Raw genomic sequence first — 27,979 nt, forward strand, 5'->3', positions numbered from 1 at the left:
TTTAAAGACCCTCATGACTGTATGTTGAGGCAAATAACTGTCTTAAAATATCATAAAATTCATCTTTGGAAATCATAAATTGGAAATTATATCTAAGAATTATATCTAAATGGAAATTATATCTTAGAGGACCTTTAAAGACCTTCATGACTATGTTATGAGGTCAATAACTGTCTTAAAATATCAGAAAATTAATCTTTGGAAATCATAAATTGGAAATTATATCAAAGAATTATATCTAATTGGAAATCATATCTAAGAGGACCTTTAAAGACCCTCATGACTGTGTGATGAGATCAGTAACGCTCTTAAAAAATCAGAAAATTCATCTTTGGAAAGAGTCCTGAAAGCTAACAAAGACAACCCAATTAGGAAGAGACCAAAATATATATTTTGTCATTTATTTATTGAGAAAAATGATCCAGTGTTAAATATCTGTTAGTTGCAAAAGTATGTGATCTTTCAGTATCTGGTGTGACCCCATTTTTTAGCAATAACTGCAGGTGAAGTTTCTTATAACAACTTAGTCATTTTGGTGGGTTTTCTCCAATCAACTGCTGGCTTCAGGTCCTTCCACAACATTTCAATTGGATTAAAGTCTAGACTTTGACTTTCCATTCTTCTTGAACCATTTTTTGGTAGAACGGCTTGTGTACGTGGGGTCATTTTCTTGCTGCATAACCCATTTACTCCTGAGATTCAGTTCTCGGACAGATGTTCTGACGTTTTCCTTTAGAATTTGCTGAAAAAATCCAGATCTTATTGTTCAATCAATGATGGCAAGCCGTCCTGGCCCAGATGCAGCAAAACAGGCCCAAACCATGATACTACCACCACTATGTTACACAGATGTGATTCAGAGGTTTCTTATGCTGGAATGCAGTGTGTGCTTTTCTCCAAACATTGCACTTCTCATTTAAACCAAGAAGTTCTATTTTGGTCTTATCTGTCTACAAAACATTTCTCCAACAGCCCTCTTGCTTGTTCACATGATCCTTAGCAAACTGCACATGGGCGGTGATGTTCTTTTTGAAGAGCTTTGGCTTTCTTCTTGCAACTCTGTCATGCACAGGTTGCTCAGTGTTCTCCTGATGGTGGACACATGAACATTAGCGAATGTGAAAAAGGCCTTTAGTTGCTTAGAATTTACCCTGGGTTCTTTTGCAACTTCACAAACTTATGTAACCTTTTCCAGCCTGATGAGCAACAGCAACTCATTTCCTGAAGTCCTCAGAGATCTCCTTTGTTCGTGCCACGATTCACTTCCACAAACATGATCAGACTTTGATAGATCTCTGTTGTTTTAATAAAACATGTAGTCACGGATAGTCATTCCATCGATTGAAAATACCTCTGAACAGATGGACTCTAATCCATCTTCAAATTAACAGCTAATCCTAGAGATTCACATACTTTTGCCACTCACAGATATATGATATTGGATCATTTTCCTGAATAAATAGATGACAAAGTATTTTTGTCTCATTTGTTTGATTGGGTTCTCTTTGTCGATTCTATTTTCAGCTCCATTGTGACAATCTGATGACATTTTGGGTTATATTTATGCAGAAATATAGAAAAAAGCACTGTAACAACACTGCTGTTCATACGTTTGGGATAAGTAAGACTTTTAATGTTTTAAAGAAGTTTCTTATGCTCATCAAGGCTGTATTTATTTGAGTAAAAATATAGAAAAAAAACAGTAAAACTCCGAAATGTTATTGCAATTTAAAATAATGGTGTTCTATTTTAATATACTTTAAAATATAATTTATTTCCGTGATGCAAAGCTGAATTTTCTTCAGTTATTACTCTGGTCTTCAGTGTCACATGATTCTTCAGAAATCATTCTAATACACTGGAAAAAATAAAAAACAATTTGTTGAGTCAGCTTAAAATAATTTGTTACCCTGCTGTCTGAAAATTTTAAGTTCAGTCAACTAAAATAAGTTTAGTCAACTTGAAATATTCATTTGTACTAAGCAACAACTTAGATATTTGTGTTTGCTAAACTTAACAGATGGGCATGTAAAATTTTAAGTTGATTCAACTCAAATATGTAAGTTGTCACTTAGTATAATTTAACATTTCAAGTTGAATAAACTTTTTTGAGTTTACTGAACTTAAAATTTTAAGGCAGCCAAGTTACAAATTATTTTAAGTTTACTCAACAAATTGTTTTTTACAGTGTATACTGATTTATAATCAAAAGTTGTGCGGCTTTTTTTTTTTTTTTTTTTTTTTTTTTGGAACCTGTAAAACATTTTTTTAAGGATTCTTTTATGAATAAAACATATACACTACTGTTCAAAAGTCTGGGGGCAGTAAATTTTTAGTCTTTCTCTTTTTGACAGAAATTAATACTTTTATTCAGCAAGGATGTGTTAAATTGCTTAAATGAAAGACCTTTTTTTCTGTATTGATAGAAAAGATGTTTATTTGAAATAAATGCTGTACACTTAAACTTTTTATTCATCAAAAAAAGGTTCCAAAACTGCTCAACTGTTTCCAACATTGATTATAAATCAGCATTGGAGTAATGCTAAAAATTCAGCTTTGCATCACAAGAATAAATTATATTTTGAAGTATATTAAAACACAAAACCATTTTTTAAATCGTAATAATATTTGACAATATTACATTTTTCTGTATTTTTGATCAAATAAACACAGCCTTGACAAGTAGAAGACATTCCTTTAAAAACAAAACAAAAGTGATTTTAAGTGTCATGTGGTGCAACTTAATCTAAAAATCTTATCATATTTATGAATAACAATTCTTGATGTTTGTTTAAATGTTTAAACGTCTAAAAATATGTATTTAAAATACTAATATATAAAGTGTACACACAGATTTAGGGTGTAAGAAAAATATGTTTTTACTTTTTACTTGATGGTTATACCACATGACAGTTTTTGAGTCATTAAACTTAAGCTTTTGTTAAAAATTCAAAACCATATGAAACCAACACAAATACAAAGAGGCATTTCTAAGAACTTGGCGCATGTGTTTTAAACTACATTTTCTTATCGGCCTATCTCTAATACTAGCACCTGCTCTACACTTACAGCATCAAAATCACACACAAACACACACGCATTCGCTTTCTACGTCTGCTTTGCATGTGTAAATGCTTCCCAGCTGAGTAAAGCAGTTTAGATGTGTTCTCTCCTTGCAACTTGTCACAGTTATGAGCGTCACGAAGTGTGACTATCACATTTACTCACCGGGCCCGAGTCTTTCTGAAAGTGTGTGTACTGTACGTGTGAGAGCATCAGGAGATGTTTAGTGGAGTAGATGTTTTCGTGGAGGTTTGGAAGGTGAAACCGCAGAGGACATGAGTGTGGCTCTTTGTGCTCTGAACCGGTGCTTTTATCTCCGCTCCATTCGCTCTCTGAATCATCTGGATGCTTTCAAAGCCTCGTAAAGGGGCGGTTTAACAAAATACAGGCCTTGTTCTTTAGAAAGCATGTCCTCTGTGTGTGTGTTGGGTCCACGTGTTCGTATCCAGGTGTGGATGTGGTATGTGTGTGTCCCTTTTTAACTTTAACAGGACAGTGTACCTTCACGTTAACTTTAACGTTACTGTTTCTCAACTGCTTGTTCATGTGACAGCACATCTGCTAAAATATATTTTACACCCCTTAAATCATATTTGACCACTTTTTTTTAACCTGACACCATCATGGAGATTGAGTTTAATGTAAATCATTTGAAAACTCAGCAGCCACTGACAGTTTGGCCACATTTAAAAACGTCTATGTCATTGCATTAACAAAATATTGAACCGAGTCACTTATGATTATTGTCTGCATGCGTTTTTCCCATCCGTCATCTTTTTTGGCTCATGTGAATGCATAATTCATTAACGTCGCTTGTCTTTTAATTTACGACTAGTGGAAGCCTTACATGAGAACGCAATATTTTTATTCAAGGCTTGTTCTGTGAATAAAATATTGGTGACCTTTGACCCCTGTGGTTTTACCCTGTTTCTCTGCCTCTTTTTCCCTCCGTTCCTCGGTAAATCGCTCCCTCCCTTCCTTCTGTGCGGCATTTGACCCTTCAGAAGAAACTGGCAAGTACCGTTTTTCTCTCCCTTTTGTCTTTTCCTTCATGTTTGAACCTGGATGTAACATCTGACCTCTCACATGTTTGAGTCTTGTCATCTGGTTTCTGAAAGGACAAACATACCCACATGCATAAATATATAGAAAAATGATGAATTTGAGAGTTTATTTATTTGTGTATTTATTTATTTATTTATAGTACCAGTCAGTAAGATTTTTAATGTTTTTTTTTGTTTGTTTGTTTTCTGTTTTTGTTTTTTAAGAAATCTGCTAACCAGGCCTGCATTTCTTTTTTATCCATAAGTACAGCAAAAGAGTAAATTTTTGAAATATTTTTACTATTTCAAATAACTGGTTTCTATCTGAATATATTTTAAAATGTAATTTATTTTTGTGATTTCAAAGCTGAATTTTTAGCATCTTTACTCCAGTCATATGATCCTTCAGAAATCATTCTAATATTCTGATTTGCTGCTTGGAAAAGATTTATAATTATTATTATTATGTTGAAAACAGCTGAGTTGAATTTTTTCAGGTTTCTTTGCTGAATAGAAAGTTCAGAAGTACAGCATTTATTTGAAATGGAAAGCTTTTGTAACATTATAAATGTCTGTATCATTACTTTTGATCAATTTGAATGACATTTTAAAATATATTTAAATAGAAAGCAGTTATTTTAAATGGCAAAACAATATTTTGCAATATTTCTGCTTTTAAAAACATTAAAATCTTACTGTTCAAAAACTTTTGACTGGTAGTGTATTTATAAATATATTAACTGCTATTCTATTTTAGAATCTATTATCATAGTGCAGAATCTTAAAAAAATTGTTGTTTTACGTTTTATTTTATTATTTTTTATATTATTTCATTTTATGTTATGAGTTTTTATTTTGAGAGTTTTTTTTATTCCACTTCTTTAAAAATCACTGTACATGTATATTTTGAGATAATGCGTAAAAATTTTGTACTTTCTCTTTCTGGGCCACCCATATGTGAGGTCGTGTGCCTAAACAGCAGGGTGTCAGCACAGATAACCGCATTACTAGACAGAAGCTCACAGACATATTTTTACAATCTGCTGTGCGGCAGCCCTCTCTCTGTAGAGTTGTGTTTCACTGTCAGGTCATTTTGAATGTACCTCTAAGCTTTGGGGTCTGTTTTTATTCCGTATCTATCTGTGTCGTATTATTTTCCGCTCTGTAATGACAGAACTTATTTGAAATCATCTTTGATCTTACTGATTTCTCATATTTTCCTATTTTCTTTCAGTTGCTGAAAGTCTGCAGGTGGACAAATTTGAAGAGTATGGATATACTTTAATAGCACCCAGGTCAGTTTCTTAAAGGGATAGTTCACCCCACAATACTGTGGCTATTTACTCACACACTCATTACTTGTTTGTTGTTGTTGTTTTTCCATGTTTTAGAGATTACTGCACAGACCTTAAAGCTCAGAGTGACAACATCACACAATTCCTCATCGACTTCAATGAATACATTGACACAAAGACGCCCAACAACCAGCTGTGTGAGTATCTTCTGGAGCTTTCTGGTTCAAATCCAGAACTGGATTTGAGGTCAGGGACTCATACTGCTAGTTTAAAGGTTCAGAGTTCATTCCCAGGGCTGCTCAGGGGGTAGCAAGCAGTTTATGAGGACATAATCTTGATTAAAACGTTACTTAAATGTAGCAGCTACTTTTAGCTTTTAGCTAATTGCAATTGATTTGACCAGAATTCCAAGTTGCTGTACTTTAAAATAGTAAAAATGAATTAAATGATACAATTAAATTAAATATTAAATAATAACATTACACATTTTTAATAAATTGGTAGAATTTTTAATATAGTTTTTAGAGTTTTCAATATAGTATTATTCCTCATTTTAATACAATTTTATAATTTTTAATACATTATAAACATTACTATATTATATTACTAAATTATGTCATTACACAAGTCATTTATGTCATTACACAAGTACGTTTTTTAAGATGTGATGAACTTTTTATTGTCTAAATAAAACAAAAATATTGTTGGAACAAACAATCAAGAAGAAGGAATTACAGATATATTGCTAATAATTTGACAGTCGGACAAGAAAGAAAAAAAAATTAATAAGCAACTATATATATATATATATATATATATAATTCACATTTCACTATGTTTTTTTATTATTATTTTAATACAGCATTATAAATATTACTGCATTATACAGTGTCACTAAATAATTACACATTTTAATACATTACTGGAATTTGTGGATAAACAGTTTTTAGCATAGTCTTATAAATAACATTTCTGAATATTGCAGTTGCACATTTTAGGACACTTTTATCATTTTTGTAGTATTTTGAATATTACTACAATTATATTACCAAATAATATCATTACACTACTTTTTCTACATTATTTTCAGCTTTAATATAATATTATATATATATTTTTTATTATTAAACATGTTTAACAGTGCTATAAATATTACTGTATTATATTAATAAATTATATCATTGCACATTTTAACAGTAATATAAATATTAATTTGTAATATTATTAAATAATGGCACTGCACATTTTAATATAACTAAATTATTAAATAATACTAAATTTATATATATATATATATATATATATATATATTTTTTATATATATTTTTTTTTTTTTTTCCTGGCAAAAAATTAATTATCCATATTTTAATTCAGTAATAATACTGAAATTAAATACACATTTTAACACACACACACACACACACACATTTATATATATATATATGTATATATATACATATATATATATATATATATATATATATATATAGAAATAAAGAAATATCCATATTTTATTTCAGTAATAATACTGATAATAATACTGAATTAAATTACACATTTTTTTACCTGGCAAAAATAAAGAAATATCTGTATTTTAATTTAGTAACAACACTGAATTAAATCACACATTTTATTTATTTATTTATTTATTTATTTATTTTTGTTTACTGGCAAAAAATTACAAACAAAAATATCATAATTCTTTTATTCACTAATATTATTAAATTAAATTAGACATTTTAAAATAGATTTAATATAAATCTGTGTTTTAGTAATAATTAAAGTTCATAGCAAGAGAATGTTATATAAAATAAAAATTAATTGGAATCATTTTGAGTTCTTGCTGAGGCAAAAGCTTCTATTCACAATCCCACTACGTCTTCTGTGTTTAAAAGCAAGCCGTCCACATCAAAAGCAGTCCTCATACACCTTTTCTTGATTAAATTAGGGCTTTTGTGTATTTCAGTTTGAATCTAATTATATTTATTGTTCTCCTGTTGACCGTGTTAACGCTAAGTAAACCTCCTCCCTTTACCCCCACACACAGACACCCCCCCTTCCCCTCACCTTCCTCTCCACAGGCTGCTTTGATCTCATCAAGATCAGTTGGTGCTGCGGTAATCACTTGGTTTGGTGCACATGTGTTGAATGTGTAGGTTTGGCTGTAATACTTTATACCTACGAGCCCACCCCCCTTCCCCAATTGTGCACCAATTACCCCGTGTGAAAGAGAAAAAGCAGGACATGTCACAGAAAAAAAGAAAGCGAGAGACGGTGTGGATACATTGGTGGGGTCTAGGAAATTAAATTAAATTAAATTAAATTAAATTAAATTAATTAACACATTTAATTTAAAATGAATTATTGCATTTAATTTAAATTAAATTAACACATTTAATCTAATGTAATGCAATTTAATTTAGTAAAGCAACAAAACAAAAATTCACTCACATTAACCAACAGACAATCATTTTGACTCATTATGTTGTTGTCTGTTTTCTCACTCACAGAATAAAACTTTCTTGTGAGCGTAGACAATAAAATTTTGTAACCGGCAAAACATGGCACTGTAAACGCTCCTTTTTGTGGCTATTTGTCACAGAGGCCTGGTATTTTAAGTCCATGATTTCCTCACTGTCAAACACAGGCGGATCAGTTGAATTGTGTTTTTGCACTGCTCTCAATCAGGTCCTAATGAAAAGCATGCAGCGTACAGAGGGGGGCGGAATAAAGTTGTACACCAGCTGCTCTTTCTGAAGTGTGTGTGTGTTTTGTCGTAAAGACTTTGCGGTAATGAACTGCAGTGCGATGTTATAAAACACTCTAACGTTCTGAATGTGCCCGCACCAAAAAAATCGAAAAACCTTTGAACGCTTACTGCCGTTTCATACAGCCGGAGAATACAATCGTGTTCCACGTCTCGGAAAATTAATCTGCGTGTTACTTTCCCGACTTGCTCTCCGCCTCGTTTTTGGATCACTGTCTCGCTCTCTTTTTTATGAAGTTCTACTTCTTTATGACTTTGGCATCGGTTGCCTCAAAGGTCAGAATGTGGAGCCTGTTCTTACTCATGACCAACAGGTGTTTATGCATTTATCAAGTCAAAGGTGAAGCTTATAATGACGCAAAGCTTTGTTCTGTGCCTATTGATCTTCTGTTAGATTTTGCTCCTGTAGTGTGAGAGTCATTTTGATACTTGTCATGTCAAAGCGATGGTAAAGGGATGGCGAGATGTCAATAGAAGCCTATTTTTTGTGTATGGTTCCTTAGGTAACATGGAGCTAATAAACAGACTGCTGCTGGACGCCGGCATCACTGCTGAACTGGCCAAATACTGGAACGAACAGGGACTGTGAGTTGCACTGAATTATAAATGCAAAATACACAATGGCAATGGAATTTAACTTTAACTTCACTCTCCTCATGTTGATTCAAACTTGCATGAATGGCTATCTTTAGTGGAACACAAAAGAAGAAGTTTTGAACTATGTTCATGCTGCTTTTTTCCAAACAATGGAAGCATATGGGCTGTCAAGTATGGAAGACCTTTTACGCCCTGAAAAAAAAAAAAAGTTCTGACTTTTGTCTTTTTTTTCTCACAGTTGCCAGTTCACATCTCACAATTCAGACTTTTTCAGTTTTTATCATGCCATTCTGAAAAAAAAAAATCTGAATTGTGAGATTATTATTATTTCATTATTTTTATTCAGTGGTGAAAACTATGTTGCAGTTCAGACTTTTTTTCTCAGAATTACGTGATATAAACTTGCTTTTTTGCGAGTTATGAAGTCAGTTCATATCTCGCACTTCTGACTTTATACCTCACAATTGTTATATATCTCACTTACTAAGAAAAAAGTCAAATTGTATGATATAAACTTATGATATAAGACATAGCCACAGTTTTGCTGGGGTTTTTTTCAGAATTGCATGATATAAACAAAATTGCAAGAAAAAAGTCAGAATTATGAGATAAAAACATGCAATTCTGATTTTTTTTTCTCGCAAATGGGAGTAATATCTCATAATTCTGACTTTTTTCACACAATTCTGACTTTTTCCTCACAATTCTGACTTTTTCTATGCAATTGGGAGTTTATATCTCACAATTCTGACTTTTTTTCTCACAATTCTGAATTTTCTATACAATTGGGAGTTTATATCTCACAATTCTGACTTTTTCCACACAATTGGGAGTATATATCTTGCAATTCTGAGTTTTTATTTTCCCAGAATTGAGAGATATAAACAGAACTGTGAGAAATAAAGTCAGAATTATGAGATAAAAACAAGCAATTTTGATTTTTTTTCTCGCAAATGCAAATATCTCACAATTCTGACTTTTTTCACACAATTCTGACTTTTTCAACGCAATTGGGAATTTATATCTCACAGTTCTGACTTTTTTCTCACAATTCTGACTTTTTCCACGCATTTGGGAGTATATATCTCGCAATTCTGACTTTTTTCCCAGAATTGAGAGATATAAACAAGCAATTCTGACTTTTTTTCCCGCAAATGCGAGTTTTATCTCGCAATTGTGAGTTTATATCATGAAATTCTGAAAAAAAGTAAAAGTTGTGACTATATATTGGAATTCAGTTGCGAGTGTATGTCACAAAATCTGACTTTTTTCTCAGAATTATAAGATATAAATTTACAGTTGCGAGTTATAAAATCAGAATTATGAGATATAATTGCGCAATTCTAAGAAATTAAATCAGAATTGCATGATAAACTCGTAATTCTGAGAAAAAAGTTGCAAAATATAACCTTGCAATTGTGAGATAGAAATTCACATTTACAAGAAAAAAGAGTTCTTTTTTATCTCACAATTCTGACTTTAATTCTTGTAATTGTATATCACGCAATTCTGAGAAAAAGTCACTATTCTCAGAAATAAAGTTGCAATTCTGACCTTTTTTCAGAACTGTAAGTGTATATCTCACAATTGTGACTTTTTTTCTCGAAATTGTGAGCTGATGTCTTGCAATTCTGACTTTACTTCTTATAATTGTGAGTTTACAGTATATCACGATTCTGAGAAAAAAAATCGCTATTCTGAGAAATAAAGTTGCAATTCTGAGAAATAAGGTCGCAATTATGAGTTTTTAGAACTGTAAGTTCATATCTCACAATTGTGACTTTTTTTCTCAGAATTGTGAGCTTTTGTCCTGCAATTCTGACTTTGTAACTTGTAATTGTGAGTTTATATCACAATTCTGAGAAAAGAATTGTAAGATTAAAAGTCGCAATAACATCTTTTTTTTATTATCTGCTGACGGAAATGGGGTTCCGTAGTCAAAAGCATCATAAAAATAGTCTTTTATGATAATATATTGTCCTTTTAGGAATTTGGCCACTGTATGCTTTTGTTGTATCGAAAAGAGCAGCATGAGCATTCTGCTAAGCATCTCCTTTTGTGTCCTACAAAAGAAAGAAAATCGCGTATGGAGCATAAATGATAAATGATGTTGGAATTTTTGAGTGAACTTCATCTATTTTTTAGAGCACTTTTTTCAGTCTGGTTTGTGGTTTTCAGGAATGAGAGAATCAAGGCTAAGTTTGTGGTGACTGACGGCGGTGTCACTAGAGTTTATCCTGCGAGGTACTATTATATTTTAGATCTTTAGAGAGGGAATACCAGGCAGGCCTATGGGAGTTAAACTAAAATTATTGCTCTGTGTGTGTGTGTGCGTTTTCTGCAGTGCTGGTTCAGAATGGACTGAAGAGGCAGAAACATACAAGTCTAGTTTCTACAAGAGAAGTCTGGACAATGATGTTTACGTAGTTACATCAGCACCATACGCAAACAATGGTAAGTATGTGTTTGTGATTATTATACAGCAGTATCCCATTTTTCCTTTTGGATTACTGGATATTTTCTGTCCTCTTTTTTTATCAGTAACTCAAGATTCAGTTTTAGTGAGCAGAGCAATGGACCTGAGAGTTGATGAATTCAGCCTAAAACCAGCAGGTAAGAATCCGATGTTTTAGTTTTAATATTAACTGTGAATATACTGTAGATAATCACTGGGATAGAAAGATTGAAGATATTCGGCTTAATAACAGTGTGTTGATATACAGTCATATTGCATGGCTATATAGTTTGATATTGCATTTATACAACAGTATGATGGCATTGGTGTGTAAATATATAAATGAGCAATATCACACTCATAGCTGTTATATATGGCTGTATATCGGCACAGCATGCTGATATACAGCCATATCTCACTGCTACGAGTGTAATATTGCATTTATACAACAGTTTAACGACACGAGTGTGTAAATACATAAAAAACAACAACGGAGTATCTTTAAAAACCTCTTTTGTGCAAACTACTTCCTTCCTTCCGGATTTAAATCTCAGTTGACAGTTTAACAGCTGAGCTTAAGCCTTTGTTACTAATCCAAATAAGTTCATTTAGAACTAGTAACGAATTAACGCTAAGTTGTTTAGTTAAAAGCATATTGTATTACTGTATTAAAAGCTCACTGTGTTATGTAGAGTATTATATGCGAGTGTGATTACCTACATCTGATACAGCATTCATTCTTCAGCTTAATCTCATATTTACAATAAAACATTAGTTTGAATGTCTGCTGTGGAAAGCGATATCTTTGTCGTAGTATCCTTTCATCTGTTAAGGGTGATTTCCGTTGACATTTCCGTCGCATTTGTTGGCTGCGTCTTACAAGGTGTTGTTGAAAATAAAGTTAAAAATAACTTACTTGTTTACCACCACGTTTTAGTGTCTTTCAATATAAAAGTCTTTACTGCTGACTCACTGATAAAAATAGTCTCTTGCCGTCATTTAATGCCGGAATAATTTAACCAAAACCACCATCATGAACACACATACCGCTTCCCAATACTAAATACTATTATTAAATACTACTATTATTTATCTAAAATATTATTTATTGAATAATAATATTTAATCAGCCATCATAAAAGTTGTTCAGTCAAAAGTACAAAGCAGCGCTCTGAAATACAGCATTAAATTTACATAAAATATATAGGGCTGCAACGATTAATCGAACGATGTCGTGAGGCGCGTTTAGTCAATGAAGCCGGTACTTTGATTAGTAGTAAAGCTCCATCACATGCGTTCAGTACACAGAGCAAGTAATACACAGAGCCGTAAAGCACTGACAAGCTACGCCAAAATCGAATTCGATTTTGCGCGCGATTTGGCGTAGCTTGTCAGTGCTTTACGGCTCTGTGTATTACTTGCCGCTCCAGCTGAACGCACGTGATGGAGCTTTACTACTAATCAAAGTACCGGCTTCACTGACTAAACGCGCCTCACGACATCGTTCGATTAATCGTTGCAGCCCTAAAAATATATAACGTGATGAGATTTTGCCCTCAGCCAAAACTATTTGCTCTGAAACAAATAATAGATTAATGAGACAAAAGACTGCCCATTAGATTTACCCAAAACAAATTATATCTCATGTTTAACCACTATAGAGACATCAAAATCAGCAGCAAATTCCAGAATAACTGGCCAAGGTAAGGCTGCTCTTGGTGGGTTCGTGAAGGCTGAACGGTCATGGACGCCCTGGAGCTCACAACTCTAAAAACGTTGAAGCTAATTTTCAAAGAGACGTTATCTTTATTAACAAACTGCGTATTTGAAATCTAAACAAGTACATTCTTGTTTAAAAAAACTCTCTTAAAACTACATTCCGTGACACAAAAACAGTATTATTTATGAAATGTGAGAAAAACAGCAAGCGGAGTGATACAACGATGAAACGGTTGGAGCTCTGTTATCACTAGAATATCGTACTCCTCTCAGCCAATCAGATTCAAGGACCAGAAAGAACAGTTGTGTAAACCAATATAACAGCTTTATCAACATTTATCAGAAGTGGCCAGTTCAGGAAGCTACCAATAGCCTAATCAAAGTTGATTTTCTGTTTTATTAATGAATTTTTTGTTTGATTGTTTGGTTGTATGTTGCAGTGGTTGGAGTAAAACTGGATATACAGACTTGGATGGAAAGCTTCATTAACGCTACAGTTACACCTAAAGTAAGTGCAAGGAAATAACTACCTGTAGTTATGTTAACTATAGTGCAGGTTAGAAGGATGGTTGAGAATATTGTCAGTTTGAGTCACCTTAATAGTGTCATTTCACCATTTTTATGAATTATGTATGCAGTGATGAAAGTGACAGCTAATACTGAATAGACAATAAACGGATAATATTCAAATTCCAAAATAAACACTAAAACTGAAATCTAAATGCTACAGGTGAATCACAATATTGTAATGCATTGTAATATTCCCTAATAACAATATAGTTTTGATATTTTTGTGCAACTCTAACATGAATTTGTCTGTATTTTTACTCTTCCTGCACAGTGTGTTGGTGAAATCTGTGGTTGCAGGAGGGACGATGTCGTAAGATCATATTTATATGACTATTTCTGTTAGATCTAAAGAGATGTTATTATCTATATTATATACACCACTGTTTAAAGGTGGAATTTATTTAAAAATAGAAATCCTTTGCAACAATATAAACCAATTTAATGCAATAAAAAAAAAAAAACGTACTGACCACAAACTTACTTTAAATGACACTAAAACTGTATTTATTTTTTTCTCTCAAAGAATCTGGACTGCTTTCTTCTGGACGATGGTGGCTTCCTTGTCATGACCAATAAGTACCCCTATATCGATAAGGTGTGTCTCTCTTCCTATCTCTTCCTAAGCTCTTAATTTTGCTTCCACATTCCCCTTCTTTGACCCCTGGAGAGCGGCCACCCAACCCCACCTGCACCCCGCTGGCAACAGCAGTAGAGTAAATGTTTAAAGTTAGGCTCAGCGAGGGAAACCAATCAGAGCGGAGTGTGTGCGGGATAAATCACGGCCGGAGTGTTTGGCAGCAGGGCTGAAGCCAAGGGGACCGATTGTGCCCTAAATCCCGTCTCCTCCCCTCCGTGTGGGCAGACTCTCCAGGGGTCGGCTAGAACCGCCGGGCAGACCGCACATTCATTATGGCTGTTATTGCACGGGGAGCGGCGGCCGTTCAGTACGCTCTAGGATTTATATCGGCTTTGGACTGACTTATAGTCTCGGATGCACACACTTTTACATTCTTACGTGCAGTACAAAGCTGGAAGTTAAGCTGCGTGTGTTCGTAACAGTAACCAGAACAGGGGCGTTTTTTAAAATTCTGCACACACTTGCGGTCGATATCACACCTCAGAGATTTTCTGGGCTCACAGACAGCTCTTTCTTTGGTTTAAATTATGGTAATGCAGTAGGTTGTCCTAATAAGATTAGAACAGATCCCATTGGCTCCCCTGAGCACGGTGGGCTCCACACTCTTTAAACACACAGCATGTAGTTCACAGCGTGAATTTATTCTACAGATTAGTACAGACAGACATCCTTATACCCAGAGAGACACATGCCTGCTATGAACCTCGGCCAATGTTGTGAAATTTTGAATAAGAATAGCCACATGGAATCTGAGGTGACAGAATTTAGTAGAAATCTGTGTAGAATTGCTCACCGTTTACATTTCTGTTTTAACAAATTTTAGCATTTTTAAATCTATTCTACAGTATTATGCACATTTTTCCCAACAATGAGTGTGGAAAATATGAACAAAGTAGACAGATTTTATTTCATTTTATTTTATTTACAGAATTTAGCAGAAATCTATGTAGAATTATTCAACATTTAATTCTGTACATTTCTATTTTAACAAATTTTAGCATTTTAAATCTGTTCTACAGAATTATGCACATTTTCCCCAACAGTGAGTGTGGAAAATATGAACAAAGTACACAGATTTTATTTTATATTATTTTATTTTTGGGCAATGTTGTGAAATTTTGAATAAAAATAGCCACATGAATTCTGAGTTGACAAAATGTAGCAGAAAGCTATGCAGAATTATTCATAATTTAATTCTGTACATTTCTATTTTAACAAATTTTAGCATTCTTAAATCTCTTCTGCAGAATTATTCACATTTTCCCTAACATTCAGTGTGGAAAATATGAACAAAGTAGACAGATTTATTTTATTATTATTTTAATTTTGCTTTATTTTATTTTCACCTTCGCTTAACCAAACTCTAATGTCGTAAATTTTGACTGCGCCAAATCATACAAATAGCCACATGGAGTCTGAGGTGACATTATTTAGCAGAAAGTTGAATTTTGCACATTTCCCCCAACAATCAGTGTGGAAAATATAAACAAAGTAGACAGATTTTATTTTATTTTATTTTATCAGATAGATTCAGAAAGCTGCCCTGTCTTGCAGAAAACAGTTACTAGTGGACAACTTGCTCTTCGGGAGCAGATGTGTGTGTTCAAAACTTGATTCTTTATACCGTTTGTAGCCCATTTCAGGACATCTGCAAACCAAATGGCAGATAAACAAACATTTCATTGTGGGTTTAAACGATGTTAATTGAAAAATAAAAATAGCTTTTGTATACTTTATTTTCCAGTGATGAATCTTCATAGTCTGTGTCTGTTGCTTTTTGGTTGCCCATTTTCCAAGTTGGTATGATTCTTTAGGGTCTTCGTGAAATATCAGCAACATACTTTGGTTCAAATTCCTCAGTGGTTGTATAAAACAACACCCTTTTTACCTTGTCAAAAACAGCACTGTTCACAGCAAGCCGTTTAGGTGCATGTCTCTTTACATGATAATGCGCTACTGCTCACTCCACCCCTCTCTGCCATTTTTGGTGTATCCACTTTTACATCCAACTACAAAACACCGGGATTGCTTACAATACATTGTTGTCGCTACAGCTGCTTGAGTGCGGAGAAAACGGCAAACAGCGTACAATTGGCTGAGGGTGGAAATATGCTAATACGGTCAGTCAGCAGTTGTAGGCGGGGCCTTAGCAATATGACATCATATTACTCAGAAAATCAAAACGCCTTGATAATTGAGACTGTTTAGGTTTTTTGGGGCATTAAAATAAAGGAGTGAATGGATTTTTTATCATTGTAGGATGGCTGTGTCCACACATTTATATGCTAACACCATGTAAAAGTGAATTTTGCATCCGCAAAAAAATGCAGGTTCATGAAGGTTATTCCTTTGGGACGTTAAATTGTCCCCAGAAGTAAGCTGAATCTCATTTAGATGTTCCTTTGGAGAAAATCCAGTCATTTCAGTAGGAATGGAAATTTTGCACAATGGGAAAAAAAAAATTCACAAAGAGCCCCTTGCAGATTTTGCAACAGGGATTTCAGAAGTTGGCCATCTGGATTCGTCACATTGACTAAGGCTGCTTGATTTAAAAGTGACTGTTTGAGCTGTGCGATGCTATATTATTCACAATAGACCTTCTTTGTATGAAAAATTTTGTTAATGTAATTTTTCGTTTAGTCTGTAGTAATTATAATGATCTATGTATTGAAACAATAGAAGCGTATGGTGTCCCCTATCTCTAAACAATCGTGTGTGTTTGTGTATTGTCTGTGTTTTCAGATCGGACAGTTTTTCGGTATGATTGAACCCAGCCTAATGAGAAATCTGATAAACGAAACCCTGTTCGCAGTCAACATAACCTACGACTACCAGGCACTCTGTGAACCCACCAAAGAAAGTAAAGCAGCCGCTGGTCTCAGATCAGTCTATGTGGTGAGTTTCACCTTCTTTAAATACATTACAGTTTCTTATGCTTATAAACAGTTTACTCACAGTAAAATTCTATAAAGTAGTGGTAAGTAGTGTGTTTTGGCCTGTACATAGGGATTTATTTAGACAGCACCTTTTCCCCAGACTATAGAGTTTAGTCATGCGATTAGTGAACTTCATATTATTGTTCCATATCACACTGATCAGTTAGCCTCACGATACTCTCTCTGATCTGTGTGACTTGAACGATTACGGCCTTGTCTTACACGGTGACTAAATCTCTCACAACACACAGAGTCAGCCGTGAATCATCACAAAGAGACACTTCCTCTCTCTCTTGCTAATCAGAGCAGCGTGTGCGGCAGCTAATGGTCCCTTGAGCTCATTCGTTTAGCATTGTTTGTGGATTTATGCTTGCATCTGCTGAGCTTTCGTCTAACATCTCCCGTATTGTTTGGCACCGGGTCTTTTCTGTCTGGCAGGGTCGTAATAAGGCCCCCTGCCAATAAAAATCAGGATGTTTTGGTGCTTCTCAGCTCCGGATATGCAACTTGCAAAGTTAGTGAAGAATGTATGAGAGAATAAAAGTTTAAGGTGCCAGAATCTTAGAGTTTATACTGATGCTAGACCACAAAACCAGTCATAAGGGTCAGTTTGTTTAAATTTAGATGTATAAATAAGCTTTCAGTTGATGTATGGTTTGTTAGGATAGGGCAATATTTGGCCAAGATACGTCTATTTGGAAATCTGCAATCTGAGGGTGCAAAAAATGTAAATATTGAGACCTTTAAAGTTGTTCAAATGAAGTTCTTAGCAATGCATATTACTAATCAAAAATTAAGTTTTGATATATTTATGGTAGGAAATTTACAAAATATCTTCATGGAATATGATCTTTATTTAATATCCTAATGATTTTTGGCATAAACGAAAAATCGACACATTTGACCCATACAATGTATTTTTGGCTATTGCTACAAATATATCCATGTGACTGGTTTTGTAGTCCAGGGTCACATTTTAGGTGCCCCTGAAATTTAGGTTTAAAACATGTTGTTCATCCCTTTTAGCCCACCATAGCTGACATCCTGAACATCGGTTGGTGGGCTTCCGCAGCAGCCTGGTGAGTAATTTGAAATGGCACCTTATGTAACTTTCTTAGTTCACACAGAATTGAAAATTCATTGATTATTACTAACCCTAATGTTCCAAAGCCTTCTTCTGTGGAAAACAAGAGTGCCTCATTTTATGTTTTCTTGTGTTTTACATGTAATTAGGGGTTCAGTGTTGTTTTGGAACTCAGTGACTTTCATTATACAAACAGAAACATTGTTCTTCGCTAAATCAGTATTTTCTTTCTGATTTCTCCAGGTCAATATTGCAGCAGTTGATGGTCAGCATCACATTTCCTAATTTCCTTGAGGCAGGTAAGATCCCAACATTAGTAACTAATTGCTATGAAACAATAATTAAGCCACTGCAATTTGGCAGCCGGCTGTTTTTCTTGTCTTCTGGTGTACTGCCAAAACTACAGTGCTAATGTTGAATTCATGAACGTACAAAGTGTGACCACATATTCTGTTTCAGAATGTCAAAGACAATTAATGTGATAAATTAAGACTTATTGGCAGTTCAGTGGGTGTAATTTAGGCACTGAAGCAACATTAAAGGGATAGTTCACCCAAAAATTCTGTCATTATTTACTCACCCTTATGTTGTTCCAAACTCGTAAGACCTTCCTTAGTCTTTGGAAAACAAATTAAGATATTTTTGATGAAATCCAAGAGCTTAGACAGCAGCACAACAACCACATTCAAGACCCAGAAAGGCAGTAAGGACATCATTAAAACAGTCCATGTGACATCAGTGGTTCAACCATAATTTTAAGAAACTACAAGAATACTTTTTGTGCTCAAAGAAAAAAAAAGAGTTTATCCAACAATTTCTTCTCTGTCATGGTACTCTCTTGAACACGCATCAAAAACTGACACGGAAAAAAAGAAATTGTTGAATAAAGTCATTATTTTTGGTTTCTTTATGCACAAAAATTACGGTTGAACCACTGATGTCACATGGACTATTTTAACAATGTCCCCACTACCTTTCTAGGTCTTAAGTGTGTTAGTTGTGCAGGGTCAGAAAGTTCTCGGATTTCATCAAAAATATCTTAACTTGTGTTCTGAAGATGAACGAAGGTCTTACAGGTTTGGAACGACATCGGGGTGAGTAATTAATGACAAAATTAACATTTTTGGATGAACTATCCCTTTATATTCAAATAAGCACTGAAGTGTTGTGGCTCATGGCAATTAAACAGCGATTGTTTTTTGTTTACAGCGGATCTAGATGATGACCTGTCTGAAATACCATCTAAAGAGAGTTGCATTAAAGAGCAGAAACAGTATTTCTTTGAGAACAGCGAGACAACTTTTAAGGGGACTGTTGATTATCAGAACTGCTCCAGGTAAGACTCATGTTACCAACTCATGTCATGAACTTAAGGTGTGTTTACACTTGTAGTTCAGTTTGTTTGGTTCATTTGGTCCTGGTCCGCTTAGCGTTCACACTGGCATTTTTGAAAGCGAACCTAAAGATACCAAATGGTCGGGTTGAATGATGTATATTTCATGATGGAACTCACCGAACACTCCAAACGAAAGGAAAAGGTGTGTTCGACTTAAAGCGGCGTTAGACGTGTATGACATCAAAGTATCCATTCACTCGGTCTGCTTAGCAACACTTTAAGTCAAATACACCTAATGCCGTCTGCTGGACTAAGCGCGTTCAGTGTTGCACATGCATATGATTTTATTTTCACCACCTGCAAACTCACAAAGAGCTCATAAGAGGCACTTTACCTCCTCGTTGCTCCACGTTTGCTTTGTGTGCATTTTGTTTTGGATTCAACACTTGTTCCCTCAGTGAAACCATGTTGCATAGCGTCGCATAGCGTCATTACTTCGTATACTTTGTATTTAGAAGCATTTGTTCCTTTTGGTGTGCATATTTCATTCGAACCATTTAAAAGCAGACCGAAACCCATCTTTTTCATCTCTATCTGTTTGTTTAGTGCGCACCAGGGTTTGAATGGCAGCGTTCACGCTTACTCAAATGAACCGCGCTGAACAGCAATCGCACTAGAGTTTGTTTTAATCGAATTAAACATTACAAGTGTGAACACACCTTTAATCATGGAATAAAAATGAACCAAAACTCATGTTTTCACTTTATTTAGAAGGCATATCTTGTAACAAAAATTAAATAGAATATTTTATAACATTTTAATCAGTTGTCACACAGTTCTTAAAGGGACAGTTCACCCAAAAATGAAAATTTAGTCATTAATTACTCACTCTCATGTCGTTTCAAACCTGTAAGTCCTTCGTTCATCTATGCAACACAAATTTTTTTTGATGAAATCTGAGAGATTTCTGACCCTGAATAGACAGCAATGCAACTGACACGTTCAAGGCCCAGAAAGGTAGTAAGGACATTGTTAAAATAGTCCACGTGACATGGACTGTAATTTTATGAAGCTACGAGAATACATTTTGTGTGTAAAGAAAACAAAAATAACGACTTTAGTCAACAATTAATTTTTTTCCGTGTCAGTCTTGAACGTGGTAGTTGCATTTCTGTCCATGCAGCGTCAGAAAGCTCTTGGATTTCATCAAAAATATCTTAATTTTTATTCTGAAGATGAACGAAGGTCTTACGGTTTTGAAAAGACATTAGGGTGAGTAATTAATGACAGAATTTTTGAGCGAACTATCTCTTGATCAAGGTGATGTTTATCACAGGTGAATTGTGGCCATTAACATATTTTTGTGTTTATGTTTTCAGGCAGTTCATAGCTGAAAAGCTTCCGAAGACAAATCTGGTGCTTATTGTTGCAGACACGCAAATGTGTAGCCAGACTGATGAGAAATGTTTTTCCCAGGAAGAAAAGCCTTGTATCCTTTATACACGTACAAACATACAGACTGTCTGAGCGTTCGAAAGGAAATTCAGAACTAACTAGAAATAGCTTTTCCAGTAAATAAAATGTCACTATTTCAAAAAAAGCACTTTCTGGGGAAATTTCTTTATCTCCCTTGCTATCATTTTAGACAATGTTCATTCAAACAGTTGATTTCAGCAAACTGGAAAAATGGTTCATCAGTTCTCAAGTCATTACATAACCTTTTTTTTTGGAAATGCATGTGGTGGTAAAGTGGGTTGCAAAGTTTTGTCTTGACTTTAAAATTGTGGGATGCTGGTGTGTTTCGTATTTTGCTTCTCTGGAACTCCAGAAAAATCAGGTTTTCATATAATGTCAGATTGCTTAATTAGCAAGTTAGCATGTTATTTGTGCTAAATTTGAATCCTGAACTTGATCTCACAGCTCCAGGTCCAGATCCCTGCAAGATAGCCCAGAACCCGCGCTATCGGAAAGGTCCGACGCAGTGCTTTGACAACAACGCACGTGTAAGTCACCCAAACACCTCAAAACACACTGAAACCAAACTAGCAGTCAGCATGACTTAATGTGCATCGTGCCTATTCTTCTATAATGCTTGCTATTTCCTGCTCTCATTTCAGTCATTACCTGAGATCTACCACATTGAGACTCAATGTATGAAGCTCTGATATTTGTCTCTGTGTGATAGATCTTGGTTTGAGAGAGCTTGGCTTTGTTTGACATGTTCTGTTCTCACACAAACATACATTTCGTGGTCTTAAGAATGTGGACACCTTTTTTTAATTAACTGACTTGTGTTTCAGATTCGCCGGTGACTAACAGGTGCATAAAATCATGCGTATATAGTTATGTAATCACATTTTTGAAGACATGAAGAGTTTATTATGAAAGAATGTGACTGGCCAGTACAAAACCAAGACATTAACTACACTTTTAAAAAGAATTTGAACAAGCCGAACTTCCTGTTTGTGTCCGTTCAGGTGTGCACATACTTTTGACCAAGTAGTGTATCTTTATCTAAACATACCTACTTCCTGCTCTGGATTCTGTCTTTTAACTTGCAGTATTAACGCTCTTTGCTCAAGCACTTGTTCGCGTGTTGCTTATACTTCTGACTGTCAAACATTTTTCTGCATGACTCTTCCTCTCTCTCTTTCTCGTGCTGTGTATTTGGCTGTATAATGTTTGTTAGGATGAGGCCATGTGTAGGAGAAATGCAGGCTCTCCACTGGTCTCCTCTCTGCTCATGTTACTGCTGCCAGTGTTCATGTGCTGTCTCGGGTCAGTCCATCTCTCTATCTGCCTCTTTCTCTCTCTTTTTATTAATTTACTTACTTATTTATATCAATCTATCTATCATGTCTGCCAAATTCGAAGTTAATTCACTAAACACTTGTGTCAATTTTGTTTTTTGCCACTATCTGCAGTGGGCATTTAAATAATGTCTTTCTTTTCTTTTCAAACACATCTTTTTGTGCAAATTTCTTTCATTACCTGAATAGTGAATCAGCCGCTGAAACAGCAAACAAGTAAACAAGGCTATCAGCAGGCAGACTTCTGTCTTTTTATCTCCATGTTCCTCTCCATTTTTCTTTTTTTTATTTGTTTCTAATTCAGATTAATATCTCTTTCTCTCATGCGTTTAATTTTGCACGAGTCAAAATAATTAGCTGTTGCTTCTTACAGCTTCTTAAACTGCTGATGTAACTCTCACGCTTGACTAATTCACCAGCTGTATGAATAAATGGTCAACAACAACATATCACAGCATATTTAATCATATTAGTAAAAACTAACTTAAGCTTTTAGATTGATTGTAGTGGGATGAATGTTTTTTGGTGCGTTCACCTAATGTCTAACAATTACTGTAATTAATCATATATAATATGCTAAATATAACTTTCTTTGCTGGTATATATACTGCCTTTCAAAAGTTTGGGATCAGTATGATTATTATGCTCATGAAGGCTGCATCAAAAATACAGAATAAACTGTCATATTGTGAAATATTAGCCATTACTTAAGTCATCAGTGTCACATGATCCTTCAGAAATTATTGTAATAAGCTGATTTATTATTAGTGTTGTATGGAGGCCAGTTTCCGCCACTGAATAAAAAATAAACCTTTCTTGCAATTGCAAGCCTTGTAATTCTGACTTTTTTCTCAGAAATGTGTGATACAGACCTGCAGTTCTTACTTTTTTCTTGTGATACAAACTCATAAGTGACTTTTTTTTTGTAGAATTGCAAGATATAAACTTGCAGTTCTGACTTTTTTCTTGTGATACAAACTCATACTTCTGACTCTTTTTCTCAGAATTGCAAGATACAAACTCAGTTCTGACTTTTGTCTTGTGACAAACACATAGTTCTGACTTTTTTTCTCAGAATTGCAAGATATAAACCTGCAGTTCTGACTTTTTTCTTGTGATACAAACTCATACTTCTGACTCTTTTTCTCAGAATTGCAAGATACAAACTCAGTTCTGACTTTTGTCTTGTGACAAACACATAGTTCTGACTTTTTTTCTCAGAATTGCAAGATATAAACCTGCAGTTCTGACTTTTTTCTTGTGATACAAACTCATACTTCTGACTCTCTTTCTCAGAATTGCAAAATACAAACTCTCAGTTCTGACTTTTTTCTCATGACAAACACGTAGCTCTGACTTTTTTTCTCAGAATTGCGAGATATAAACTCACAGTTCTGACTTTTCTTTGCAGTTTTTTTCTTAAAATTGTGAAAACTCACAATTCTGACTTTTTTCTCAGAATTGCATGATATAAACTTGCAATTCTGACTTTTTCTCAGAAATGTGTGATACAGACCTGCAGTTCTTACTTATTTCTTGTGATACAAACTCATAAGTGACTTTTTTTTTCGTAGAATTGCAAGATATAAACTTGCAGTTCTGACTTTTTTCTCATAATACAAACTCATACTTCTGACTTTTTATCTCAGAATTACAAGATATAAACTTGCAGTTCTGACTTTTTTTCTTAGAATTGCATGATATAAATCAGTTCTGACTTTTCTTTGCAGTTTTTTTCTTGGAATTGTGATATAAACTCACAATTCTGACTTTTTTCTCAGAATTGCATGATATAAACTCACAATTCTGACTTTTTTCTCAGAATTGCATGATATAAACTCGCAGTTCTGACTTTTTTCCTCAGAACTGTGATACAAACTTGCAATTCTGACTTTTTTCTCAGAACTGTGTGATACAAACCTGCAGTTCTGAATTTTTTCTCATGATACAAACTCTTAAGTGACGTTTTTTCTCAGAATTGCAAGATATAAACTTGCAGTTCTGACTTTTTTCTCGTGATACAAACTCATACTTCTGACTCCTTTTTCTCAGAATTGCATGATATAAACTCACAGTTCTGACTTTTTTCCTCAGAATTGTGTGATACAGACTTGCAATTCTGACTTTTTTCTCAGAACTGTGATACAAACTTGCAGTTCTGACTTTTTTCTCATGATACAAACTCATAAGTGACGTTTTTTCTCAGAATTGCAAGATATAAACTTGCAGTTCTGACTTATTTCTTGTGATACAAACTCATACTTCTGACTTTTTTTCTCCGAATTGCAAGATACAAAGTCTCAGTTCTGACTTTTGTCCTGTGACAAACAACGTAGTTCTGACTTTTTTTCTCAGAATTGCAAGATACAAACTCTCATTTCTGACTTTTTTTCTAGTGACAAACACATAGTTCTGACTTTTCTCTCAGAATTGCATAATATAAACTCGCAGTTCTGACTTCTTTTTCAAAATTGTGTGATACGAACTGGCAGTTCTGACTTTTTTCTTGTGATACAAACTCGCTATTCTGACCTTTTTTTACCCTCAGAATTGTGAGATATAAACTTGCAGTTCTGACATTTTTCTCAGAATTGCGTGATATAAACTTGCAGTTGCGAGTTATAAAGTCAGTATTGCAAGTTTACGTATCAGAATTCTGAATTTAAAACATGCAATTGCAAGTTGTTAAGTCAGAATTGTAAGATATAAACTCACAATTCTAAAAACAGAATTGGACTTTATAACTTGCAACTGCGAGTTTATATCTCAAAAAAAAAAAGTCTGAATTGCGAGAAAAAGCCAGAGTCTGTATCCCGCTATGACTGTATAACTCGCAATAGTAAGTTTACATCACACAATTACAAGAAATTCTTTTTTTTTTTTTTTTGGTGAGAAATTGTGAGATTCGCAATTACCTTTTTTATTCAGTGGTGGAATAGCTTTTTCATAATGTTGTGCTGCAAGTTCTGCTGCTTATGATTTTTTTGGAACCTGTGATACTTTTTTCAGAATTTTTTGATGAATAAAAAAGAACAGCATTTATTCAAAACAGAAATCTTTTCTAACAATAAAAGTCTTTACTATCACTTTTTATCAGTTCAACACATCTTTACTAAGTAAAAGTATTGATTTCTTCAAAAAATATAAGAAAGAAAGAAAAAAATGAACTGACCCAAAACTTTTGAACTGTGGTGATGTTTAATTATTCAAAAGGAAATTATGGAAAGAACTATGTAGCAGTTTACTTTATAGTAATTGATTATAATATGAAAACTTTAATTGTATAAATATTTTTCTAAATATTTTCTAGCTACACAATCAATATCACAATTAAATATAATACATATATCTCTATACATACAGTACTTTACTATACATATAGTACTGTGGAAAAAAAAAAAAAAAAAAAAAAAAAAAGGTAAGCTTTCATAAGGTAATTATGGAAAGGGAAACAAAAAATAATAATAGTAAAAACCAATACATATTTTAATATTTTCCAATAAACTTTATAATCTATAGAGAAAATCAATAGGATTTTTACTTCTGAAACTGCAATTTTGTGCATTATTAAAAGACTGACAAAGGCATTACGGTAATTCCCACACTATGTGATCGCACCATTAGTTCCCCGGCGGACTTATTGGCTTTCTCTTGTTGGCATGGCAATAGGAACAGAACGAGGATTGCGGCGGGGCATCAGGTCTGAGTCCATCGATCGTGTCCATGGTCATCCTCCAGCTGCCGCTGCTCTGGCTTCTGATTGGACGAGGACACTGCCTCTCGTGACCTCAGCACAGAGAAACCACACCCCCCATACGATGCCAAAACGTACCACATTTGACCGTTCATCCAGACTCCCACGCACATGGAGGGAGAGGCTCTGACCCAGGAAGTACAAAACCGAAGCCGCGATCACTCACAGCTTTTGAGGTCAAAGCAGGTCGGAGATGATAAATGAGCAACGACCTTTGACATTTGACCTTTGAGGTCAGACTCTCTCCACATGGGCAGTCTTACCTGGGTGGGCAGACCTTGACACTTCATCGCCACTTCGCTATGAAGAAACGTCCTGTTTTTAAAACGAACGAAAAAATGATCCACTGCCAACCAAAGTTTCGCCCTTTATTGGTGTGATGCCTTTTTTTTAACCTATTTGTCCTTCAACATATTTACACGGCTGAATCCTCAGCATTACAAACTGTTTATATGTGACTTTTATGGCCTCGTCACGTTTGCCCCGCTGAGATCTTTAATGGACCCCTCCGGGTCGGGTCAAAATCCAGCCTTGTTTGTGGTCTGCAGCCTATTACTGAAAAAAAAAGGACAAATGAGCTTGTGACCCAATGCAAAAGTCTCTTGTTTTTCCCAGTGGTCTCCACCTCTGTGCCTCGGGAATATCGGTTTCATTTCCGACCGCTGTTTCGAGTGAACAATCCCTCCCTCCATTTGTCCGTGGGTACCCATATTCGCTATCACACGGTGATTTTTATCCACCCATAGTGCGTTTCTAACGTGCACTGCTGCCAAACGTTACCTTGTGTGTGGTCTTGCTGTACTTTGCACTTGATGCCAAGCAGGTCGTGTGGCCAAACAGCCCTTTGTTTCTTATTTAGGGCTTTTTAAATGGCAGCCGATTCGTGCCGACCTAAAAGTTAGCAAAGTTATGCGTCCTGGCTGTGAATATGAAGAGAAAACCCTGCTGTTGCATGTGTGTGTTATTTTAGATTGTTTAAGTTATATGAGCAAGTTTTCTGCTGTATGTTTAATGTTGATTTTTATGTGCTCTATTTAATGTATGTGTGTGGATATGCAGATGCTCAAGGGTGTTTATGACATGGTTGCTCTTTCCCACACTTTAATATCATCTGGAGAACTCAAAAAAGGTGGAAAGAAAATTATCTAATGTTTACAGATATTTTGAGACACTCGAGAGTTTTTATAAGAAATGTTGCCCCGGTTGTGCTGTCTTTCGAGCGTACGAGTCTCCGATGTGTCGTTTTTCACTTTAATGTCAGAGGCAGAGCCCTGTCAGCCTTTCTTTCCTGTCAACGTGCCTTGATGTGAATGGATTCATATAAAAATAAGTGAAAGAAAATCACATTGTGCAATCTGACCCTGATCGCTCTGCGGAGAAATGCAAATTATCGCCATTCTGATCTGATCTTCCGTCCCTTTAAGAGATCCTGACTGGATCTTTGTGCCTCCATACAATCTGGGCCAAAAGCCAAAATTTATGGAATAATTAAGATTTTGAGAGGAGACAAGAATAATTACAGCAGCCCTGAACGGCTCACAAAAATGAACGTGTTTTTAAAATATTTTTGAGCTTTATAATTGTTTATAATAATAATAATAATTTCTTTATTAATAGTATTTATTATTATTATTTGTTTGTTTGTTTTAAATTAAATCTAAAAAAAAAAAAAAAAAAATAGGTAGAAAGTATGGAAGCCCTTTTCCGGCACGGAATTAAAAAAAAAGGTAATTGCTACTTTTTATCTTCCAATTCTGACTTTTTTCTTGCAATTGCGAGTTTACATCTTGCGATTCTGATTTTATTCTATATAAACACACAATTGCAAGTTATAAAGTCAGTGTTGCGTGACATTCTCACAATTCTGAAAACTAAAGTCAGAATTGTGTGATATAAACTCACAATTGCGAGTC

The 27,979-nt window shown here is 34.5% G+C and overlaps 1 protein-coding gene across 3 annotated transcripts in view; it reads left to right on the forward strand.

The window, feature by feature from the left end:
* Positions 1 to 27,744, forward strand: part of cacna2d1a (calcium channel, voltage-dependent, alpha 2/delta subunit 1a) — a 107,006-nt gene extending 79,262 nt beyond the window's left edge. For 2 of the 3 annotated variants that reach the window (XM_051107213.1, XM_051107214.1), the window contains 16 exons: positions 5,341 to 5,401; positions 5,498 to 5,598; positions 8,672 to 8,753; positions 10,944 to 11,009; positions 11,110 to 11,219; positions 11,307 to 11,378; positions 13,380 to 13,447; positions 13,781 to 13,819; positions 14,033 to 14,104; positions 16,889 to 17,041; positions 18,109 to 18,161; positions 18,410 to 18,465; positions 19,376 to 19,502; positions 20,882 to 20,991; positions 21,423 to 21,505; positions 25,982 to 27,744. In XM_051107213.1, coding sequence (XP_050963170.1) covers positions 5,341 to 5,401; positions 5,498 to 5,598; positions 8,672 to 8,753; positions 10,944 to 11,009; positions 11,110 to 11,219; positions 11,307 to 11,378; positions 13,380 to 13,447; positions 13,781 to 13,819; positions 14,033 to 14,104; positions 16,889 to 17,041; positions 18,109 to 18,161; positions 18,410 to 18,465; positions 19,376 to 19,502; positions 20,882 to 20,991; positions 21,423 to 21,505; positions 25,982 to 26,098 — 1,370 coding nt within the window. In that variant the 3' untranslated portion in view covers positions 26,099 to 27,744. Of the gene's footprint in view, positions 1 to 5,340; positions 5,402 to 5,497; positions 5,599 to 8,671; positions 8,754 to 10,943; positions 11,010 to 11,109; positions 11,220 to 11,306; positions 11,379 to 13,379; positions 13,448 to 13,780; positions 13,820 to 14,032; positions 14,105 to 16,888; positions 17,042 to 18,108; positions 18,162 to 18,409; positions 18,466 to 19,375; positions 19,503 to 20,881; positions 20,992 to 21,422; positions 21,506 to 22,191; positions 22,408 to 25,981 lie in introns of those variants that run through there. The other variant, XM_051107212.1, reaches the window with a different exon arrangement.
* Positions 27,745 to 27,979: the final 235 nt, after the last annotated feature.

This window comes from Labeo rohita, chromosome 4 (genome assembly GCF_022985175.1).
Source record: "Labeo rohita strain BAU-BD-2019 chromosome 4, IGBB_LRoh.1.0, whole genome shotgun sequence".
Taxonomy (NCBI): Eukaryota; Metazoa; Chordata; class Actinopteri; order Cypriniformes; family Cyprinidae; genus Labeo; species Labeo rohita.